The sequence below is a fragment of the Condylostylus longicornis genome, unplaced genomic scaffold (genome assembly GCF_029603195.1).
Source record: "Condylostylus longicornis isolate FDR11 unplaced genomic scaffold, ASM2960319v2 ptg000145l, whole genome shotgun sequence".
In the NCBI taxonomy this organism is placed as follows: Eukaryota; Metazoa; Arthropoda; class Insecta; order Diptera; family Dolichopodidae; genus Condylostylus; species Condylostylus longicornis.
This window is the reverse complement of record NW_026578113.1, coordinates 2402405-2422139: the sequence shown is the minus strand read 5'-3', so window position 1 is coordinate 2422139 and position 19735 is coordinate 2402405. Positions and strand designations below refer to the sequence as shown.

Below are 19735 nucleotides of genomic sequence, written 5' to 3'. Positions count from 1 at the left end.
TTACTAAAATTCATATTTTGTTCGAATATGCAATATTATACCATTTAATACAGTTGATTATAATTATTGTCAGGGCTTTATTAAATTATTGTTGAATAAATTTCCGAACAAAAATTAGATTAGCTATATGGGAAAAATCAATTTAGAAAAATTAAAGCTTGAGTCCCGAAAAATATTTTGAACTAAATATCTTCTAGTTTCTTCTGCTTCTTTTAATAAAATAAAAAATAGTTCAATAAAACATGTTCATTTAAAATCGGTGGGTATTTTGATTAACTTCACGAACTTTATAAGTTTTATTCCGTAAATATTTTAAAAATCGGTCCCTTAAATTGCCGATGCCTCGAAAAATGTCGTATAAAAAAAAAGATCTGGAAAAATCATCAAATGTCTTTTAGAATATTGAATTTTTAAATTAGATTAAATTAGATTCGTATATCAAATAGGCAGGGTTTAACTTTAGAGCAGGTTACTGCAGTCTTACACACTTATCAAAACATCCTACCATTTATAAAAAAACAGCGATAATTCACACGTAATTATTAATTCGTCCAAGCGCCATTTACCACAAGTGCGAGGGTGCCACCATGTATCCCCCCAAATGAAACAATTAGTTTTTGGCTAATGCCTTACAAAAGCAGAGTATGTGCTCAGCCGTCTCATCTTTATTATAGCAAAATCTATACAAACGGACTCCAGATTGACTCAATTTGTGCAAGTCTGCAATGCCCAGTGAGATGACCGACCACCAGCTCCGCCTCCTCTGTTTTAGACGCATATCAAATATTTTTTTTTTTTTCAACTTTTAATGATTTCGGGTCTGAATAATCTATACTAATAGCTATAAAATAGTATACCCAACAAACATTCATATTTTAAAGGCGTCTTAATTTTCTCCGAAAATTGCCGAATTGATTTTATTTTGCTATAAGTAGTTACTTATATTTTTTCAAGAACTACTAATATTGAATACACACTATAAATTTTGTTAGATATTTTTCTTGTTATTTATTTTAGTTCTTTATAGAGAGTATGATGATAGAATAAATTAAAATCGAAACTAATTATACACAAACAAATATGGAAAAATGATTTTGTGTTCATGGGTATGTGTATGTGTATTTTAGTATTTCTTTTGTAGTACCTTATTTGAGGTTGTAATTAGTTAATACAGAGATATAAGTATGTTCATATACACTTATAATTATTGTTTTTATTAGTATGTTACATCTAGTTTGTTTCATTATACTTTACATAATCACAGATTTACTTATAAGCTCAATATATTACAATCCAAGAAGGTATAAAAGTTACAATTCCACAAGGTATAAAAGTTTACAATTCAATTAAATTTTTGCCAAAGTAATTGTAAAATTTGAATTTATTATAATAAATTGGTAAATTTTAATTACATTTTTTGTATGGAAATCATTAACAAATGATAAGAAAATTTCAACAAACAATTTAAATGAATTTTGTTACATAATAACACAAATATTTTTCCTGTTATGCGCATTCTCTTCCTCTTTACCTAGAAAACTCATTTACTTCGCAAGCGTAAATTTCAACTCTCTCTATATCCATAATACAATATTAATACTCTTACAATTACGTTTTAATCATTGTACAACATTCAATTTGACCATTTGGCAAAATGAAGATTTCTTAAAATGAAAATGCGTTTTCCTTATTTTCTTGTAATGTTTTTTATTTTTCGATTTTTTTATGGAACAACATTTTGGATTCGCTTGACTGGAAAACTTGAAATATTTTTTATTTTTTTTTTTGCAGCTTTAGAGCGTCTACTACATGCCATATAATTTGTATGTTTGATTCAATGAATGAATATAGTAGTTATACTTATACTATATATAAGAAAATTCAACTAGAAAGAAGAAGAATGTTGACCAAATTATGTGATTGCAATAAATGCAGTTTTTGCTTTTTTTTCATTTTCACAACTTGTTTTCATCATTTAATTTTCCGTTTTATTTATGCATTAAAATCGATTACGTAACCGATCTGTCTCCGGAAAAACATTTTAAAATTTATAAGGAAAAATTGCTTTTATAATTTTTGATTTGTAAAATGAGTTTTTAACTTGTTTTTAAGCTTCATTGATTGCTTGCTATATATACTTAATTCAAATTATAATATTAGTCTAACCTTAAAGCATGAAATTGTATTTTCATTCTTTTTTTTTTGTATATAATGAACAAAAAACTGTTCGAAATTTGTTATATTTTTAAAATTTATTACAAAGATAGCTACTTTAAATTTATGAGTATTTTACGTTTAAAATTTAGTCGGAATTCATCGAAATTTTATAAACCAAATTATATCCTCCTAATAAATTCGAATTTTTTATCAGAATTCGACAATTTAAAGTTGTTCCGCATTCAGAAAGACACATTTTCTGTTAATCAAAACTCTTTTTATACTTTCTGAGAAATTATATTAAGATTATATAACAGAATTTGCAATACAAGACTATACTTTCGTCATTTAAAATAAATATATTCAGTTGAGGAGATTGACTAGTCTGTTGTCATGAAAGCTTTCATCTATAGTTCGTTCCTATTATAGTTTTCTACAGTCTCAATAATGTATCTGGATAAAAGTTTCCCAAAAGTTTTTTATCTTTTTTAAACACCAGACAGTTTTCAAATAGCTCGTTAGGCCTACCAAACGTTTATTTTTCTCCTAAGCTCTTCTCATCCCTTTGAAGGTCACATTTTACAATATATCAACATGCATAATATTATACGTAAATACATATATAAGATACGTATATTAAAATAAGTACTCTGAGCCTCTACAATATGACATAATTTTTTTATTATAAGGTAATAAATTTACTAAAATAAATTACTTTTACTTGTTTTATTAAAATTAGGATTATTTCCTCCATTATATTTATTGTTTTTTTTTTGTTGGAAAAGTAAAAAGATAAGATTATTAAACATGCATTAAATCAGTAGATTATATAGTAATTTTTATCTAATCTAATATTAAAATATTTCGTATCAACACAAATGAAATTGGAAAACAAAAACCAATTTATGCGTAATTTGTTATTGGAATGCCCAGTATACCAAAAAAATGTTACTTACTGAATATGATTCATATTGACTAATAATTCAGTTTTCGTTACCCTGATATTTTAAATATAAGATAAATATCTAAATAAATATCAATTAGCTTTACTCACCAGTTTTACAATTATTCCTAAAACCCCAAACAAAAAAATATTTGAAGAAAATCCAGAATAATTTTAATTTCTATTATTTTTAATAAGTAATTTTAATAAAATTCTTCTAATACTTTCAGGTCTTCAACGAACATCATTTTTGTCGGGATCTTCATTTAATGTTACATGGCATTTAGCCTATCCACACAGGGTAAGTAAAAATTTATCTTAACATTTTCTGTTCTGATTTATATTGAAAGATTTTAATCAATTAATTGAAAATAAAGAAATAAAATATTTCTTCTTTAATAACTCGTTGCAAAGTCCGTACATTAAATGGATAAGAAACGTATGTTAAGGAATCCTATTCAAACAAAAATTAAATTCCGTGTACTATAAAATAAAGCTTATATTCTCACACTCTTATGTTCAATGTATAAATCTATTACAAATAAACAAAAAAAAATTAATGTAAAAACTGTGAATTGTGCAAGTCAAGCAAGACTCTCTTCAGTTCATCTTATGACAAATAATTTCTTAATAAAACTAAACAACCAATCAATATTGAATTAGCGACTATCGTGGCTGAATTATTCAGACCCTTCAAATCGATTGTGTTACAGTTCTCTTCACTACATATTTGGCATTTTTTATCATCCTTCTCATCACATGTTAATTCATTACTACAACCACGCTCCGTTTTTCCTTCGTCGTACTTACTAATGCATTTTTGATCTTTTAAATAAACTGGGCATACTTTTGCAGTTGAAGGTTTTTCATGACAATCTTCGTTATTGGTACTATCGCATACGAAACATTTTTGCCGATTTGGTGGATAAATCTATTGTAAATAATTTTTACTTAAATTTAAAGAATTTGGTATTTATTTGCGATTTTTAATTACCACATTATTACACTGATCTGAATTACAAAACAGGCAATCTTCACTGTCAATGCAATCAAGTATTTTCTCTCCTAAATTGCTCATACAACCACGAATATTAGTTCCATCTGTCACAACATTTTCAATTTGTTATTTTTCAATAAAATATTATATTTAAAAATACTTACCAACAACCTTAACATAACAGTTAGAATTTGGTAAAGTACAAACTTCGAGCTCCTTAAAACTTTCTGGTTCTGTAGCGCATTTTTCATCTTTACTTGAATCACATTTTACACACTTTTGATCTTTCGGGAGATCTTCGTTGCAATTTGATCCTCTACAAAAGGATACTTTATTATTGATAATTAAGTTCTTTCGAACTTCTGCGGATAATTCACTCATACAGCCAGCTTTTATAATTTCTTTGTTATCGCCATATAAATAGAAGCAATTATCGTTCTTTTTATATGATTCGCACTGTTTCAGTATTGGTGCTTTACATTCTTCATGACCCTGGCAAGTATGACAACTAGACCAATTTCCAAATAACATTTTTGAATTACAATTGTTTGTTTCACAAACTTGACAATTCTCATTTTGGTTTGATTTACAATCAATTTGTTGTTGCGGTTCTTTATCGTCCAAACATGTTCTCATAACATTATATACTGGATCTTCCAAATCTTGGTTTTTTTTATATGCCGCTGTCATACACGATTTATAACATTGTCTTGTAGGAAACAAAATTCCTTCCTTCATTTCATTACACGATTTGTAATCTGGCCAACCACAATAATGACATTTTACGTAATCCCTTGTACTATTTGCTATATTACACTCATTTGATTTACATTGAGGGCAAAACTCCGGGTTTGTTTCACAATACAGTTTCCAATTTTTTTCGGTATATTCAGTATTAAGTATCGATGAACAACCACGATATTCCACTTTTCTGTCATCATTAAATATTGTTATACATTCATCATTATTATTTGGACACGTTGTTGTTTTAATTTCTGATAATTCTGAACAACGATATTCACTTGCGCAGTATTTACATTTTAATGGTAAATCTTGCCACAAACCGAGGTTTTTGTTAGATAAAGAAATAAATTTAAGATTAGCCTTATTGCAATTTTCGCCGGAGCATATCTGACATGAATAGTGATCTAAACCCTCACAGGTTCCAATATCAGAAGAACATCCACGTATTGTTACACCATCAATATATTTTACAATACATCTATCATCTTCTTTATAATTGAAGCATAAACCTTTTGTTTTTGGACTTTGATGACAATTCGGATCTGCTGTGGAATTACACGAAAAACAAGATTTGCGATCGCTTGGGAATGCCTAAAAGAAAAATTAACAAAATGAAACCTTTATAAATCAATATCAGCTTGGCAAATTAGTCATTGATAACCATTATTACACTAAAATAAACTATTATAAGTGCAAAAGAACTATGTCTGGTTTAAAATAGGTACCAAATTTCCTAGCAAGCCAAGAATTTTGTCACATCACAAAATTAATGTTGTGTGTTAAATAAATCTCTTCTAAGTAAAAAGTATGTTTAAAAAATTACAGCTGTACTTAGTTCTGTAGCATTTTTAAAACTTTTTTTACAAGCTGCAAAAATATAAAAAAAAAATCATATTTGGGAATATATCGGATATTGGATGTTACAAATTTAAACTAATTATAGATTTTCCAGACTTGCTAAAGTTGTGTTCATGTTGTATTCGATACAAGTACAAGTATTGTAAATGTTCAGAATTTAAGTTAAATTTTTAAGTACATTTTGGAATAATTAAAAATCCTATAATTATTAAAAATATATTCGTTATACCTTTTTCTAAATTTGAAAATATTGTTTTTATAACACGGAATTTTCACATACTAACATACAATAATAATAATTCTTCAGATAAATCAAATCGAATGCCTTTTATGTTTAGTATTAATAGACTAAAGAGCATACTTTACTTTCCGGTTGTTTGTGATTTTGCTTTTAATTTTAAGTACAAAATTGAATACGCAATTAAAATGAAACAATATATCTACCAAAACCTGATAGGCAAATGTTTTACAACATCTTCCCTTTTATTGCATTACGCTTTCTTTATTCATAAAGGTTCATAAGGTAAACACAACCCATAGTTAAGGTGCATTTGGAATCATTGACAAGGTTTTTTGCTGTATTCACACAAAATTACACAATGGTTATTAAATTTCGCGAATTGCAGGTAATTTAAGCAAGCATTGCTTACTAAAAAAATTGATTATTTATTGTTACTCAATATTTAAAATTTTGATAACTTGAAACTTTGATTGTACTGGTTAAAATAACCGCTTCATAATGACATTTTTTATATATTTAAAATGCAGATTCGTAAATACAAAAAAAGTAAAAAAACTTTCATGTACTTACATCAGTATTGCATTTAGTCCCCGCACATAATTTACAACTTGGATTAGTTTTATCCAGACATTTTGCCCTTTCTTCTCGATCAAGGTCAGCCCAACACCCTCTTTCAACAGATCCTGTTAAGCTATGAATTTTCGTATAACACTTTGTGTTTGGTAATCGATGACATAAAACAGTTGAAATAATACTGTTGTTGACATCTGTTATGCATTCCTTGGTATCGATTGATGTACACTTAGCGCATCTATCTGCTTCCGGTAGCTTTTTATTACAATTATTACCATCACATATTATTAATTTATTATCAAGTAGCATATCATTTACATCCTCTTTATTTAAATCACTTAAACAACCGAATTTACGTGTTGTTGTCCATAAATCATATTGAATCATACATTTGTCATTTTCTACAGTATTTACACAATATTCTGAATACGCAGAACCAGGATCAGTGCAAAATTTTCCTGTACAGTGAATGCAGCGTAAACGGTTTCTGGGATAGACACCACCATTACAAAAATCTTTATCACACGCTTCACAAAAATTTTTATTATTGCAAATTTTTCGATCTGCCTCTTCCTTGTCATCTAAACAACTTCTAATTGTCTCAAATTTTGTTTTCTGATCATCAACATATATGAGTGTTGACATGCAAGATCCACGGCATTCCTTTATTGGTACATCAGATTTATCGTTTACATCAACACAATTTGGATTATCAAATGTGGAACAATCATAACATTTAACAAATTCATCTTTAGAAGACGCTGCGTTACAATAATTGGATTTACATTCATAACATTTATTTGTCGAGTTGTTTTGACAATTTTGTATGTACTTTGAATAACAGCCCCGTTTTATAACCTTATTATTTTCATTAAATATTGTTAAACATGAATCAGTTGTTAGTGTACAAAGGTGATACATTGGATTGTTGCTCTTACAAGTGTTTTCATCGTCACATGTTATGCAATATATAGGTAAATCTTGCCACTGACCCTCATTTAAACCTATTTAAAATAAAATAAATTACAATTTCGCACTTTGTTTCAAAATTTTTGGAATTTCATTTTCACAAAAAATTTTTTCAACTTTTAAAAATTTAATTATTTAAATTTAATTATTAAACTCAAATTTGCACATCGAAAATAATATTGAATCTATTTATAATAAGAACCTATTAAGCTTTAATGTTGTTTTATTCTAATTTTTTTTCCACGAACCATTTGATAGTTTCAAAGTTAATGTGAGAACGGTTGTAAGTATTAAATTTTGATAAAATTTCATTATAAGTTCGATGTAGGATTAGTAATATTAATTTTTTACTCGACTAATTTTAATGACTTGTTATGTCAGCGAACAAAGTTTAACTAAATAAAAAATAGAAAAAACATAAGATTTATATTCAAATTATCATTGACTAGAATGATAACGCAATATTTTTTTGATAAAAGTATAAATATCTATAATATAAAGATAATCGGCACAGACAAATAAAATCGATACAGATAGTTAAAATCGATTTTACCAACCAGCAAATGATATGCAATACACATATAAATATATGGAAATTTATAGAACTCACATTTATATCTATGCAATAAAGTATGATTCATTAAATTATTTTAACTTCCGAAATTTCGTATGAAGTCTCAAATTACTAAAAGATATATAACAGTGCAACTGACTTTAATATCAACTAGACAGTTACTGTCATATCTTTTAAGGTATATGTAAAAATATTTTCTAAGTGTTATGAAAAAGACATTTTTTAAAAATCCCAAGCAGAAATATTTCCCAATTCGTTTTTGTTCGTCTACGTCTATTTTAATATACGTCCGTTGGTATAATTAATTTTTGAACACTATCTGACTTAATTTACTTAATAATTTTCAAATCCTAAATTATGAAACTATGTGTACGAACATGATCGGAAATCCGAATATAATAATTGTTATAATTTAAAACTTTTATGAATACATTAGCTTATGCAATAACAAATATAAGGATAATCTTTCCATAGTTTTTCCGTTGAAAAGCATGAAATTGCATTTTCGCTCATATGCTTTCAGGTTTGTTTTTTTTTTACTAAATTACGCTACTAGTCAAAACCGATGGGCAATGATGGTAAAAAGAAAAATCCGTATGACATATGTACTTATATGTATATCGCAATGTGTGTTATAACTATATGTTATTTTGTTTTGACACGAACTACTTTAGAAACATTTGATATCAGCAAAAATATTAGCATGCCACCTTATCATGCCTTATCTATAAATAATTTAGTAAATTGATGAAAAAGTAAAAATGTTATTTCAAATTGAATAAATAAAATTTATAAACTCGTAATCAACGTAAGAAAACCCAAAATGAAGAGAAATTAAAAGACTTGTGACCAAAAAGGCTTAATTTCTTTGAAAATTAATGAAAATGATTCACAACATATTTTAGTATTTTTGACAAACAAGAGTTTAGAGCCACTATAATGCGGTATTACTGCGGTATAAGTCAACATTTTTTACTTAAAATAAATATTTTCATTAATGAACAAGGTTATCTTTCTGAACAAAACACAACATAAACAACAATTATGTCAAACTTATTAGATAAAGCAGTGTCCAGTGTGATTTTGTCGAATTCCTGTTACATATCGAATTCCAAAAATTAATTTTGATTTTTGACAGATTCTATGAAAAACGTCTCTAAATCACAAGCTATACATCTTGTCGCTTATATTGTCTTTGTCTCAACTACATGCATTAATACCTTATACCCTATAAAACTTGCTAAAGCTTACAATATTATGCGCGTAGCAATAAAACTGAAATTCAAAAATGATTCTTAAGACTAAAATTTCACACAAATTTTCTCAACAAATTTGACATTTCCGAATTTCGATAATCTCTCAATTACTTCTGCGTCTTTTTTATATCATTACTAAGAAAATGAATTGTATATCGTACAATAATTTCAATTCGCAAACCTTTTAACAAAGGATTTCAAAATTTAAATTAAAAACCAAAAAGATTTTTTTATCCATAAGCAATTTATGTCCAAGTACACCCAAGTAATCACAAAATCCTAAAATATGTAGATTAAGAATCACAATTTTATTATTATAAGGTTTCAACTCTATGTGGTATATGGGTACAAAAGATTTTTCAATTAATATTAAAAATTAAATTACATAATTATTTTTATGACAAATAATTTCTTAACAAAACTAAAACACCAATCAATATTGAATTAGCGACTATCGTGGCTGAATTATTAAGACCCTTCAAATCCATTGTGTTACAATTCTCATCGCTACATATTTGGCACTTTTTAACATCCTTCTCATCACATGTTAATTCATTACTACAGCCACGCTCCGTTTTTCCTTCGTCGTACTTACTAACGCATTTTTGATCTTTTAAATAAACTGGACATACTTTTGCGGTTGAAGGTTTTTCATGACAATCTTCGTTATTGGCACTATCGCATACGAAACACTTTTGCCGATTTGGTGGATAAATCTATTGTAAATAATTTGTGTATAGCTTTAGTTTAAAGAATTTATTATTTATTTGTGATTTATAATTACCACATTATTACACTGATCTGAATTACAAAACAGGCAATCTTCACTGTCAATGCAATCAAGTATTTTCTCTCCTAAATTGCTCATACAACCACGAATATTAGTTCCATCTGTCACAACATTTTCAATTTGTTATTTTTCAATAAAATATTATATTTAAAAATACTTACCAACAACCTTAACATAACAGTTAGAATTTGGTAAAGTACAAACTTCGAGCTCCTTAAAACTTTCTGGTTCTGTAGCGCATTTTTCATCTTTACTTGAATCACATTTTACACACTTTTGATCTTTCGGGAGTTCTTCGTTGCAATCTGATCCTCTACAAAATGATACTTTATTATTGATTATTAAATTATTTCGAACTTCCGCCGATAATTCACTCATACAGCCAGCTTTTATAATTTCTTTGTTATCGCCATATAAATAGAAGCAATTATCGTTCTTTTTATATGATTCGCACTGTTTCAGTATTGGTGCTTTACATTCTTCATAACCCTGGCAAGTGTGACAACTAGACCAATTTCCAAATAACATTTTTGAATTACAATTGTTTGTTTCACAAACTTGACAATTCTCATTTTGGTTTGATTTACAATCAATTTGTTGTTGCGGTTCTTTATCGTCCAAACATGTTCTCATAACATTATATACTGGATCTTCCAAATCTTGGGTTTTTTTATAAGCCGCTGTCATACACGATTTATAACATTGTCTTATAGGGAACAAAATTCCTTCCTTCATTTCATTACACGATTTGTAATCTGGCCAACCACAGTAATGACATTTTACGTATTCTTTTTTACTATTTGCTATGTTACACTCATTTGATTTACATTGGGGGCATAACTCTGGATTTGTTTCACAATACAGTTTCCAATTTTTTCTGGCATTTTGAACATTTAGTATCGATGAACAACCTCTGTATTCTACTTTATCCTTCTCATCAAATACTGTTATACATTGGTCATTATTATTTCGGCATATTTCTGTACTACATAAATTTATACCATCGCAAAATTTACATTTTAAAGGTAAATCTTGCCACATACCAAGGTTTTTGTTAGACGAAGAAATAAATTTAAGATTAGCCTTATTACAATTTTCGCCGGAGCATATTTGGCATGAATGATAATCCAAACCTTCACAAGTTCCAATATCTGAAGAACAACCTCGTATTGTTACACCATCAATATATTTTACGACACATATATCATCTTTTTTGTAATGAAAACAAAGACCTTTTTTCTTTGGACTTTCGTGACAATTTTGATCTGTTGTTGAATTGCATACCAAACAGGACTTACGATCATTTGGAATTGCCTACAAATAAAATAATTAACGAACTACCAACTTTTGATACTGATTAAATCCAATGAATAAGTCATGAATCGTTGAGTGTACAATACAAACTAAAAAATTATTTTCAAGTTTTTTTCCATTACCACAAAATAAACAACGAGACAATGTTCGAGATTGGTACAATTAAACAACGAGGTAGTGAAAAAAAACTGGTATATTCGGAAGTTTCGGACAACCCACATTGCCAAAAATATAAGGAAACATTACTCATTAAATAAATTTTTTGTGTAATTAAATATTTTGAAGCTAATGTGAATTATTAAAATTTTAATAAGCAAATATTAAGTACTGATTAAAATAACTACTTCAAAATGACAATTTTTATATATTTAAAATACAGATTCGCAGATTCAAAGTACTTACATCAACATTACATTTAGTTGCAGCACATAATTTACAATTTGGATTAGTTTCATCCAGACATTTCACTTTTTCCTCTCGATCGAGATTACTCCAGCATCCTCTTTCAACTGTTCCTGTTAAGCTATGAATTTTCGTATAGCATTTTGTATTTGGTCGTTGATTACAGTAAGCAGTTTTTATAACGCTGTTGGTAGCATGTGTTATGCATTCTCTAGTATCGGTTGAAGTGCATTCAACGCATGTATTCGATTCTGGTTGCTCTTTATTACAGTCATCCCCATCACATATAAATAACTTATTGTCAAGTAGCATATCATTTATATTTTTTTTATTCAAATCACTTAAGCAACCAAATACACGTGATGTAGGCCAGAAATCATATCGAATCATACATTTGTCATTTTCTACCATATTTGCACAATATTTTGAGTTTTCGGGATACGGGTAACCGCAATATTTTCCTGTACAGTGAATGCAACGCAAACGGTGTTTAGGATAGACACCACCATTACAAAAATCTTTATCACACGCTTCACAAAAATTTTTATTATTGCAAATCTTTCGATCTGCCTCTTCCTTGTCATCTAAACAACTTCTAATTGTCTCAAATTTTGTTTTCTGATCATCAGCATATATGAGTGTTGACATGCAAGATCCACGGCATTCCTTTATTGGTACATCAGATTTATCGTTTACATCAACACAATTTGGATTATCAAATGTGGAACAATCATAACATTTAACAAATTCATCTTTAGAAGACGCTGCGTTACAATAATTGGATTTACATTCATAACATTTATTTGTCGAGTTGTTTTGACAATTTTGTATGTACTTTGAATAACAGCCCCGTTTTATAACCTTATTATTTTCATTGAATATTGTTAAACATGAATCAGTTGTTAGTGTACAAAGATCTAACATAGGATTGGTGCCCTTACAAGTAAATTCATCGTCGCATGTTAAACAACGTATAGGTAAATCTTGCCACTGACCCTCATTTAAACCTATTTAAAGTAAAATAAATTACAATTTCGCACTTTGTTTCAAAATTTTTGGAATTTCATTTTTACAAAAAAATTTTTCAACTTTTAAAATTTTAATTATTTAAATTTAATTATTAAACTCAACTTTACACATCGAAAATAATATTGAATCTATTAATAATAAGAATCTATTAAGCTTTAATGTTTTTTTATTCTAATTTTTTTTGCACGAACCATTTGATAGTTTTAAAGTTAATGTGAGAACGGTTGTAAGTATTAAATTTTGATAAAATTTCATTATAAGTTCGATGTAGGATTAGTAATATTAATTTTTTACTCGACTAATTTTAATGACTTGTTGTGTCAGCGAACAAAGTTTAACTGAGTAGAAAATTAAAATCAGATAAGTTTTATATTTAAATTATCTTTGACTAAAATGGTAGCGCAATATATATTTCTTTGATATTAGAGTTAACTTTCCGTAACATAAACACATATTTTCTTACATATATTCATAATATATACCTTCATAGTTATGCGATAAGGTAATATTTTATGTATAGAATAATTAAATGAATAGCAGCCATATTTCCTAAGTTACACGGGAAAATGTAATGAAAAATGTTTCCCAGGGTGGCGTACTAATCTCCCAAAAGGAAAATTCCCTTATTCGTTTTGTTCGTCTATGTCTATCCTAATATACCGGTTCGGGAGTATCGTCAAATTTCTAAACCACCTTCAACTCAGCTTGCTCGAATTAAAAATGGTGAAGAATAGTTAACTAGATTATTTGTTCAACGTTCAAAAGCTGAAAAATTAATCCTTTTTTATGACTCCATTAACATATCTGCACCAAATCTACAGCTTTCAAATCCTAAATTATGAAACTATGTGTACGAACATGATCGGAAATTCGCTTTATTCTAATAAATAATGTTTTAATATACAACTTTTATGAATACATTAGCTTATGCAATAACATATGTAAGGATAATCTTTCCATAGTTTTTCCGTTGAAAAGCATGAAATTGAAAAGCATTTTCGCTCATATGCTTTCAGGTTTGTTTTTTTTTACTAATTTACGCTACTAGTCAAAACCGATGAGCAATAATGGTAAAAAGAAAAATCCGTGTGACATATGTACTTATATGTAAATCGCAAGGTGCGTTATAACTATATGTTATTTTGTTTTGACACGAACTACTTTAGAAACATTTGATATTGGCAAAAATATTAGCATGCCTATCATGCCTTATCTGTAAATAATTTAGTAAATTGATGAAAAAGTAAAAATGTTATTTCAAATTGAATAATTAAAATTTATAAACTCGTAATCAACGTAAGAAAACCCAAAATGAAGAGAAATTAAAAGACTCGTGACCAAAAAGGCTTAATTTCTTTGAAAATTAATGAAAATGATTCACAACATATTTTAGTATTTTTGACAAACAAGAGTTTAGAATCACTATAATGTGGTATTACCGCGGTATAAATCAACATTTTTAACTTAAAATAATAATATTTTCATCAATGAACAACGTTATCTTTCTGAACAAAACACAACATAAACAACAATTATGTCAAACTTATTAGATAAAGCAGTGTCCAGTGTGATTTTGTCGAATTCCTGTTACTTATCCAATTCCAAAAATTAATTTTGATTTTTGACAGATTCTATGAAAAACGTCTGTAAATCACGGGCTATACATCTTGTCGTTCATATTGTCTTTGTCTCAACTACGTGAATTAATACCTTATACCCTATAAAACTTGCTGCAGCTTACAATATTATGCGCGTAGCAATAAAACTGAAATTCAAAAATGATTCGTAAGACTAAAATTTCACACAAATTTTCTCAACAAATTTGACATTTCCGAATTTCGATAATCTCTCAATTGCTTCTGCGTCTTTTTTATATCATTACTAAGAAAATGAATTGTATATCGTACAAAAATTTCAATTCGCAAACCTTTTAACAAAGGATTTCAAAATTTAAATTAAAAACCAAAAAAATTTTTTTTATCCATAAGCAATTTATGTCCAAGTACACCCAAGTAATCACAAAATCCTAAAATATGTAGATTAAGAATCACAATTTTATTATTATAAGGTTTCAACTCTATGTGGTACATGGGTAAAAAAGATTTTTCAATTAATATTAAAAATTAAATTACATAATTATTTTTATGACAAATAATTTCTTAACAAAACTAAAACGCCAATCAACATTGAATTAGCGACTATCGTGGCTGAATTATTCAGACCCTTCAAATCCATTGTGTTACAATTCTCATCGCTACATATTTGGCACTTTTTAACATCCTTCTCATCACATGTTAATTCATTACTACAGCCACGCTCCGTTTTTCCTTCGTCGTACTTACTAACGCATTTTTGATCTTTTAAATAAACTGGGCATACTTTTGCGGTTGAAGGTTTTTCATGACAATCTTCGTTATTGGCACTATCGCATACGAAACACTTTTGCCGATTTGGGGGATAAATCTATTGTAAATAATTTGTGTATAGCTTTAGTTTAAAGAATTTATTATTTATTTGTGATTTATAATTACCACATTATTACACTGATCTGAATTACAAAACAGGCAATCTTCACTGTCTATGCAATCAAGCATTTTCTCTCCTAAACTGCTCATACAACCACGAATATTAGTTCCATCTGTCACAACATTTTCAATTAGTTGTTCTTCAACGACATATTATATTAACAAATACTTACTAACAACCTTAACATAACAGTTAGAATTTGGTAAAGTACAGTTTTCGAGCTCCTTATAACTTTCTGGTTCTGTAGCACATTTTTCATCTTTACTTGAATCACATTTTACACACTTTTGATCTTTCGGGAGATCTTCGTTGCAATTTGATCCTCTACAAAATGATACTTTATTATTGATAATTAAGTTCTTTCGAACTTCTGCGGATAATTCACTCATACAGCCACCTTTTATAATTTCTTTGTTATCGCTATATAAATAAAAGCAATTATCGTTCTTTTTATATGATTCACACTGTTTCAGTAACGGTGTTTTGCATTCTTCAGAACCCTGGCAAGTGTGACAGCTAGACCAATTTCCAAATAACATTTTTGAATTACAATTGTTTGTTTCACAAACTTGACAATTCTCATTTTGGTTTGATTTACAATCAATTTGTTGTTGCGGTTCTTTATCGTCCAAACATGTTCTCATAACGTTATATACTGGATCTTCCAAATCTTGGGTTTTTTTATATGCTGCTGTCATACACGATTTATAACATTGTCTTGTAGGAAACAATATTTCTTCCTTCATTTCATTACACGATTTGTAATCTGGCCAACCACAATAATGACATTTTACGTAATCCCTTGTACTATTTGCTATATTACACTCATTTGATTTACATTGAGGGCAAAACTCCGGGTTTGTTTCACAATACAGTTTCCATTTTTTTTCGGTATATTCGTTATTAAGTATCGATGAACAACCACGATATTCCACTTTTCTGTCATCATTAAATATTGTTATACATTCATCATTATTATTTGGACACGTTGTTGTTTTAATTTCTGATAAATCTGAACAACGATATATACTTGTGCAATATTTACATTTTAATGGTAAATCTTGCCAAATACCGAGATTTTTGTTAGATAAAGAAATAAATTTAAGATTAGCCTTATTGCAATTTTCACCGGAGCATATTTGACATGAATAGTGATCTAAAGCATCACAGGTTCCAATATCTGAAGAACATCCACGTATTGTTACACCATCAACATATTTTACAATACATTTATCATCTTCTTTATAATTGAAGCATAGACCTTTTTTCTTTGGACTTTCATGACAATCTGGATCTGCTGTTGAGTTGCATGCTAAACAGGATTTACGATCATTTGGAATTGTCTGGAAGTAATGAAATTTGAAATATTTAAATTAATTTTGATCTGAATTTAAATTCGGATTTGAAAATTAGTTAGTGTAGCAATTTTTATTGTTTTAGTGTACTTGTATATAAATTTAATTATATACATAATAACACATTACACTTCAATATTGGCCAAAAATTATACCCAGAATTAAAGAGAGTTTTATTCATAAATGCTTTTTAAATTCTTGTCATGTTTTATAACATAAGCATATATTAGAATCATGTTTTATAAGAGAATACATTAGAATATACACTTACTTCATAGTTACAGTATTTTTCAGTACATAATTTGCAATTTTGATTGCTTTCATCAAGACATTTAGCCCTTTCTTCTTGATCGAGTCTAGCCCAGCATCCTCTTTCGACTGATCCTGTTAAACTATTAAATTTGGTGTAACATTTTTGGTTTGGCAATTCGTGACAAAAAACACCTCCAACAGCCCCACTATTTTTGACATCTGTTATACATTCTCTTATATTCGCTGATACACATTTATAACAAGTATTCCAATCTTCGGATAGTGCTGTATTACAATTAGTGCCATCACAAATGTGTAACGTATTATTAATTAACATATCATTAATATCCTCTTTATTCAAGTCACTTAAACAACCAAATTTTTTTATAATGCCAAAGCCACTATATTCAATCATGCATTTATCATTTTCTTCAATATTTTCACAAAATTTTGAGTAGTTTGGACCTGGATTTTTACAATGGCTTCCGCTACAATGAATACAACGTAAACGATGTTTAGGATACACACCACCATTACAAAAATCTTTATTACATGCTTCACAAAAATTTTTATCATTACATTTTTTTCGTTCTTCCTCATTTTTGTCATCCAAACAGCTTCTTATCGCTTGAAATTTAATTTTCTTATCATCGAGATATTTAAGTGTGGACATACAAGATTCGCGACATTCTCTTATCGGAACACTCGATACATCATTGACATCAGAACATTTTGGATTATCGAATGTTGTACAATTATAACATTTAATGTATTCATCTTTTGAGTATGCCTTATTACAAAGATCGGAGTTACATTCATAGCATTTATTTTTCGTATTATCTTGACAATATTTTATATAGCTTGAATAACAGCCACGTTTTATAACCTTATTATTTTCATTGAATATTGTTAAACATGAATCACTTATTTCCCAACAACGTTTGTCTATTTGGTTGTTTTTATTACAAGAAATCTCATCGTCACAAAAGAAACAAGTCAGTTTTTCTTCTCTCTGATCCCCGCTTTGATCCCCTGTTTCAAATGAAAAAACTAATTACTTTTATTTTATATTTTAAGCTTTTATGTTAAAATAGTTAAATAATGATTATTCATCCAACCATCTCAAAATGAAAACTTTTGAAAATAATTAACTTTGAATATTATTATAGGAATTTGCATCCCAATTTTACTTTTACACAAAATTTTCAAGGATTTATAAAAAATGAGAATCCTTGAATCGCCGAATATTAATTTATCGAAAAAATTCTTTAATAATTGAAAATTTTCATATATTAATTGGCTCGAATAACAAAAATTAAAATATTTTTAAAAAAATGTGCCTACTGTAAAAATAAAAACACAATATATTGGATTAAGTATTTAATACAAACCCTTAGATAGCGTTATAGCAAATGATAAAAAAATTGCCAATATTAAGCTTTGATATAATTTCATAATAAATTTTCTTTTTATTGAATTTCAACTATTATTATTACTTAAAGTGCCAAAGAGCACAATTTGACTAAATGGGAATTTTAAAGTAACAAATTTATATTAAAAATTAATAATAATCAAACAGATAATTAAAATCGATAGGAATAAAACTAATCAATACGTATATAAGTACATGTAGGTCTGTACATTTTTAAAATGATAAAGTCAACGAATTGCGAATTTTATGTAAAATATTGTATACACCAAGACCATTTTGTTGGCAAATAATTAAACGTAAATGAATGTAACATTAAGAAATACTTTAAAAATTAAGTGATTATTATACTTACTCTCGAAAAGTACCTGACTAGACGACCAAATTTACTTTTGCACGAATAATATTTTCCTTGAAATTATTATTCGTGCAAATTTCCTATCTCCTTTTATTTTTGAATTATCATCATTTAAATTTTAAAAATGTAATTTTTTGATTAATCATTTCCTCTGGAATAAGTGGTCCCACTGGTCACTGATAAATATTAACTAATTTGATTAAGAATCAAATTTAACTTTTTTTTTTTGCTATTCCATTAAACATTTTAAAATATCGACAAACAATGTAACCTTCAAAAATTAATTAATTGAATAGCGGTTGGATTTTTTAAAAAACCATCTCAATCTAGATTTGTAATGTGCAAATACAAGCTTTAGACTTAATTTCTAATTCTCTTAAAATATTATAGATCTAATGGAATAATTTTCTTATTACTATAAAATTTTGCATAAATATAGGAGAAACAGAAGTGATAGCTTTGACAAAATTTACCTACTTACATGCATAAAAATTAAATTGCATTGCAATATTATTTCATTAAGGTAAGGGTAAGTCACAATCCATGATAACACTGTAATTTAATTATAATTTAATAAAAGTTGGACAAAGCTTATGATGTCAGAGAATTATAGTATAATTACTTACAGGAAAATACTAGAAAAAAGGAAACAACTAAAGTAAATTTTTTTAACTATTGAAATTAGAAAACAATCTGAGTTGCCATCTAAAAGAAAAATTATTTCAAAAATTAGTGAAGAACCAGTTTGAATTAACGAATAATTTGAAGTATCAACTTAAAAACCCGACAACTGGTTGCAAATTTTTTATGATAAAAGAAATTGTTCTTAATATTATTACAGAGGAAATTTATTATATCGAATTTTCATTCTAATTTGGGAATCAAATGTCATTTTCTATCTTGAATAGCGTAAAATTTTAACGTATTAATACTGAACTTCTATTAGAAACAGTGATACCAAATTTCTT

At 27.7% G+C, this 19735-nt stretch overlaps 3 protein-coding genes across 4 annotated transcripts in view; 1 reads left to right on the top strand and 2 right to left on the bottom strand.

Annotated features, from left to right (window-relative positions):
- LOC129615759 (uncharacterized) overlaps window positions 1-19735 on the top strand; it is a 155247-nt gene that overhangs the window by 103801 nt on the left and 31711 nt on the right. For both annotated transcript variants that reach the window (XM_055531130.1, XM_055531131.1), the window contains exon 3: window positions 3331-3401. In XM_055531130.1, coding sequence (XP_055387105.1) covers window positions 3331-3401 — 71 coding nt within the window. The remainder of the gene's footprint in view (window positions 1-3330; window positions 3402-19735) is intronic.
- Window positions 3581-4302, bottom strand: LOC129615765 (uncharacterized). The gene is made up of 2 exons (XM_055531138.1): window positions 4095-4302; window positions 3581-4031 (listed from the first exon to the last, which is right to left on the bottom strand). Exons 1-2 carry the CDS (start codon window positions 4176-4178, stop codon window positions 3711-3713), a joined length of 405 nt encoding a protein of 134 aa, XP_055387113.1. The 5' UTR covers window positions 4179-4302; the 3' UTR covers window positions 3581-3710.
- On the bottom strand, window positions 14943-18481 carry LOC129615761 (uncharacterized). Its single transcript, XM_055531134.1, has 5 exons — window positions 18372-18481; window positions 17000-18012; window positions 15546-16716; window positions 15379-15485; window positions 14943-15310 (listed from the first exon to the last, which is right to left on the bottom strand). Exons 1-5 carry the CDS (start codon window positions 18433-18435, stop codon window positions 14990-14992), a joined length of 2676 nt encoding a protein of 891 aa, XP_055387109.1. The 5' UTR covers window positions 18436-18481; the 3' UTR covers window positions 14943-14989.

Coding starts and splice junctions, on each gene's coding strand:
- LOC129615765 (XM_055531138.1), bottom strand. CDS start 4,178: ATGAGCAATTTAGGAGAGAAAATACTTGATTGCATTGACAGTGAAGAT. Junction 4,032..4,094: donor CAGATCAGTGTAATAATGTG/GTAATTAAAAAT, acceptor TATTTACAATAG/ATTTATCCACCAAATCGGCA.
- LOC129615761 (XM_055531134.1), bottom strand. CDS start 18,435: ATGAAATTATATCAAAGCTTAATATTGGCAATTTTTTTATCATTTGCT. Junction 16,717..16,999: donor AAAAATACTGTAACTATGAA/GTAAGTGTATAT, acceptor CATTACTTCCAG/ACAATTCCAAATGATCGTAA. Junction 15,486..15,545: donor CTGTTATGTTAAGGTTGTTA/GTAAGTATTTGT, acceptor ATGTTGTGACAG/ATGGAACTAATATTCGTGGT.